The sequence below is a fragment of the Oncorhynchus gorbuscha genome, linkage group LG24 (genome assembly GCF_021184085.1).
Source record: "Oncorhynchus gorbuscha isolate QuinsamMale2020 ecotype Even-year linkage group LG24, OgorEven_v1.0, whole genome shotgun sequence".
Classification (NCBI taxonomy): domain Eukaryota; kingdom Metazoa; phylum Chordata; class Actinopteri; order Salmoniformes; family Salmonidae; genus Oncorhynchus; species Oncorhynchus gorbuscha.
Window position 1 is genome coordinate 64120792 of NC_060196.1, and position 5000 is coordinate 64125791.

Sequence of the window (5000 nt, forward strand, 5' to 3'; positions counted from 1 at the left end):
TGTATTGTAGGGTATTTAGGTGCTTGAGAGACCATTGATGGTTTAGAGAGCTGTATTGTAGGGTATTTAGGTGCTTGAGAGACCATTGATGGTTTAGAGAGCTGTATTGTAGGGTATTTAGGTGCTTGAGAGACCATTGATGGTTTAGAGAGCTGTATTGTAGGGTATTTAGGTGCTTGAGAGACCATTGATGGTTTAGAGAGCTGTATTGTAGGGTATTTAGGTGCTTGAGAGACCATTGATGGTTTAGAGAGCTGTATTGTAGGGTATTTAGGTGCTTGAGAGACCATTGATGGTTTAGAGAGCTGTATTGTAGGGTATTTAGGTGCTTGAGAGACCATTGATGGTTTAGAGAGCTGTATTGTAGGGTATTTAGGTGCTTGAGAGACCATTGATGGTTTAGAGAGCTGTATTGTAGGGTATTTAGGTGCTTGAGAGACCATTGATGGTTTAGAGAGCTGTATTGTAGGGTATTTAGGTGCTTGAGAGACCATTGATGGTTTAGAGAGCTGTATTGTAGGGTATTTAGGTGCTTGAGAGACCATTGATGGTTTAGAGAGCTGTATTGTAGGGTATTTAGGTGCTTGAGAGACCATTGATGGTTTAGAGAGCTGTATTGTAGGGTATTTAGGTGCTTGAGAGACCATTGATGGTTTAGAGAGCTGTATTGTAGGGTATTTAGGTGCTTGAGAGACCATTGATGGTTTAGAGAGCTGTATTGTAGGGTATTTAGGTGCTTGAGAGACCATTGATGGTTTAGAGAGCTGTATTGTAGGGTATTTAGGTGCTTGAGAGACCATTGATGGTTTAGAGAGCTGTATTGTAGGGTATTTAGGTGCTTGAGAGACCATTGATGGTTTAGAGAGTGGAATTAACCTATTTCATGTATATACTTGCTTCTGTCAATTTATTAAAAAGCAAAAGCATCATTTTTTGTGCTTTTCATGATAAAAAAATACTATATTTTCCAGGCCAGGTATTAGCAGAAGCTCTCCACATGCAAAGCAAATCATTAATTTGAGCAAAGATTCTGTCTGTCAGGAGTTGCCATGATTACAGCTTGCCATGCCATAGATGGTAATTATTACCAATAAGCACCACTCTTTTTGGTTATAATGGTTTATCCCAAATACGTTGACCCCCCTCTCCATTCTCACTATGCTTCGGTCCAGCTCAATGTGGAGGAATCCAGGGGGAGATGGAAGGCATGATCCTTAGCCCTGGTTTCCCTGGCAACTACCCTAGCAACAGTGACTGTACCTGGAGAATCTACCTGGCTGTGGGATACGGTGAGAGAGAGCGCTGTACAGTGATTGTTGTACAGTACTCCACAATACCAGAGGAACAGCAATAGAACGAGAGAAATTAGAAAGAAAACTGATGTTAGTCTCTGGTTATCTGTCGCTAACCCTTACCTGTGTTCCTGAGATTACCTGAGGTTACCTGTGTTCCTTCACCCCAGGAGCCCACGTCCAGTTCTTAAACTTTTCCACCGAGGCCAACCATGACTTCCTGGAGATTCGGAACGGGCCCCTGGATACCAGCACTGTGATTGGTCGATTTAGTGGACAGGATGTCCCGCCCTCCCTTCTCACCACCTCCCACGAGACCACAGTGTATTTCCATAGCGACCACTCCCAGAACAGGCCAGGCTTCAGGTTTGAGTACCAAGGTAAGAGATTGATGAAGATACTGTAATGGAATGGATGCTCATACATTTCAGGTTGATTTTCAATAGACAGGTTCCATCTCTAATTCTGAATTTAGACAGTGCCTGTTTTTCTCTGGTTTGGGAATGAGGCACACTGCTTGGTCAAACACGGATGTCTGAAAACATCTCACTAAACTAAACCTGAACTATTCCTGTGAAAACGACAACAAGATATCTCTCCACCTGTCTGACTCATTTTGTCCCTGGATATATTTTTATGGGCCAAATTCCTCCACGACGAGAATGAGAGAATGAACAGTCACCTAACTCGTAAACGTAAAATGATGAATCTGGATCCATGGATTTGTCTGTGTTGCGTTACACCAGTAGTATTTCACTGATCTTGGATGTAAACCTGTCATAGGCTGAGGTCTTAAAACACTTAAAAGACACACCCTCGTCCTCTTACCCTCGCCTTACGCCCTTGGGGGAATCACCGATCCAAATGATTAGCCAAGCAAGGGAGGTTTACAACGTCAGTCCCTGTTGTTAGCCATCTTTGTGTACAGTAACGATCACTCCGGGGCCTGAAGAATTATTCAATTCATAAAGATTGTACATCCGCTAAGAAAAGTCAGCAATAACTTAATAAAATCAACATCAATGGAGACGTCAACATACAAGTGGAAGTAAAAACAAACACGTTAGAAATTGTTCTACTACAAGACGACACAAACACGTTAGAAATTGTTCTACTACAAGACGACGCAAACACGTCTCGTAAAAAGTACATGTGTTTTTGTTTGATTATCTTTTGGAAATTGTAGAAATAGAAAACAGAAACCCCTCCCTTCTCCACCCCAGAAGACAGAAACCCCTCCCTTCTCCACCCCAGAAGACAGAAACCCCTCCCTTCTCCACCCCAGAAGACAGAAACCCCTCCCTTCTCCACCCCAGAAGACAGAAACCCCTCCCTTCTCCACCCCAGAAGACAGAAACCCCTCCCTTCTCCACCCCAGAAGACAGAAACCCCTCCCTTCTCCACCCCAGAAGACAGAAACCCCTCCCTTCTCCACCACAGAAGACAGAAACCCCTCCCTTCTCCACCCCAGAAGACAGAAACCCCTCCCTTCTCCACCCCAGAAGACAGAAACCCCTCCCTTCTCCACCCCAGAAGACAGAAACCCCTCCCTTCTCCACCCCAGAAGACAGAAACCCCTCCCTTCTCCACCCCAGAAGACAGAAACCCCTCCCTTCTCCACCCCAGAAGACAGAAACCCCTCCCTTCTCCACCCCAGAAGACAGAAACCCCTCCCTTCTCCACCCCAGAAGACAGAAACCCCTCCCTTCTCCACCCCAGAAGACAGAAACCCCTCCCTTCTCCACCCCAGAAGACAGAAACCCCTCCCTTCTCCACCCCAGAAGACAGAAACCCCTCCCTTCTCCACCCCAGAAGACAGAAACCCCTCCCTTCTCCACCCCAGAAGACAGAAACCCCTTCCTTCTCCACCCCAGAAGACAGAAACCCCTCCCTCCTCTCTCCACCGCAGAAGACAGAAACCCCTCCCTCCTCTCTCCACCCCAGAAGGCAGAAACCCCTCCATCCTCTCTCCACCCCAGAAAAACAGAAACCCTCCCTCCTCTCTCCACCCCAGAAGACAGAAACCCCTCCCTCCTCTCTCCACCCCAGAAGACAGAAACCCCTCCCTCCTCTCTCCACCGCAGAAGACAGAAACCCCTCCCCCTCTCTCCACCCCAGAAGACAGAAACCCCTCCCTCCTCTCTCCACCCCAGAAAAACAGAAACCCTCCCTCCTCTCTCCACCCCAGAAGACAGAAACCCCTCCCTCCTCCCTCCACCCCAGAAGACAGAAACCCCTCCCTCCTTTCTCCACCCCAGAAGACAGAAATGCCTCCCTCCTCTCTCCACCCCAGAAACGCCTCCCTCCTCTCTCCACCCCAGAAGACAGAAACCCCTCCCTCCTCTCTCCACCCCAGAAGACAGAAACCCCTCCCTCCTCTCTCCACCCCAGAAGACAGAAACCCCTCCCTCCTTTCTCCACCCCAGAAGACAGAAACACCTCCCTCCTCTCTCCACCCCAGAAACGCCTCCCTCCTCTCTCCACCCCAGAAGACAGAAACCCCTCCCTCCTCTCTCCACCCCAGAAGACAGAAACCCCTCCCTCCTCTCTCCACCCAGAAGGCAGAAACCCCTCCCTCCTCTTTCCACCCCAGAAAACAGAAACCCCTCCCTCCTCTCTCCACCCTAGAAGGCAGAAACCCCTCCCCCTCTCTCCACCCCAGAAGACAGAAACCCCTCCCCCTCTCTCCACCCCAGAAGGCAGAAACCCCTCCCTCCTCTCTCCACCCCAGAAGGCAGAAACCCCTCCCTCCTCCCTCCACCCCAGAAGGCAGAAACCCCTCACTCCTCTCTCCACCCCAGAAAACAGAAACCCCTCCCTCCTCTCTCCACCCCAGAAAACAGAAACCCCTCCCTCCTCTCTCCACCCCAGAAAACAGAAACCCCTCCCCCTCTCTCCACCCCATAAAACAGAAACCCCTCCCCCTCTCTCCACCCCAGAAGACAGAAACCCCCCTCCCTTCTCTCTCCACCCCAGAAAACAGAAACCCCTCCCTCCTCCCCTCTCCACCCCAGAAGACAGAAACCCCTCCCTCCTCTCTCCACCCCAGAAAACAGAAACCCCTCCCTCCTCTCTCCACCCCAGAAGACAGAAACCCCTCCCTTCTCTCCACACCCCAGAAAACAGAAACCCCTCCCTCCTCTCTCCACCCCAGAAAACAGAAACCCCTCCCTCCTCTCTCCACCCCCCAGAAGGCAGATACCCCTCCCTCCTCTCTCCACCCCAGAAAGCATAAACCCCTCCCTCCTCTCTCCACCCCAGAAGGCAGAAACCCCTCCCTCCTCTCTCCACCCCAGAAGACAGAAACCCCTCCCTCCTCTCTCCACCCCAGAAAACAGAAACCCCTCCCTCCTCTCTCCACCCCAGAAGACAGAAACCCCTCCCCCTCTCTCCACCCCAGAAAACAGAAACCCCTCCCTCCTCTCTCCACCCCAGAAGGCAGATACCCCTCCCTCCTCTCTCCACCCCAGAAAGCATAAACCCCTCCCTCCTCTCTCCACCCCAGAAGGCAGAAACCCCTCCCTCCTCTCTCCACCCCAGAAGACAGAAACCCCTCCCTCCTCTCTCCACCCCAGAAAACAGAAACCCCTCCCTCCTCTCTCCACCCCAGAAGACAGAAACCCCTCCCCCCTCTCTCCACCCCAGAAGACAGAAACCCCTCCCTTCTCTCTCCACCCCAGAAAACAGAAACCCCTCCCTCCTCTCTCC

The 5000-nt window shown here is 50.5% G+C and overlaps 1 protein-coding gene across 1 annotated transcript in view; it reads left to right on the forward strand.

Moving 5' to 3' along the window:
* LOC124012291 (CUB and sushi domain-containing protein 2-like) overlaps positions 1-5000 on the forward strand; it is a 463539-nt gene that overhangs the window by 286957 nt on the left and 171582 nt on the right. The window contains exons 34-35 of the mRNA XM_046325753.1: positions 1173-1289; positions 1463-1672. Of these exons, the coding sequence (XP_046181709.1) occupies positions 1173-1289; positions 1463-1672 (327 nt within the window). The remainder of the gene's footprint in view (positions 1-1172; positions 1290-1462; positions 1673-5000) is intronic.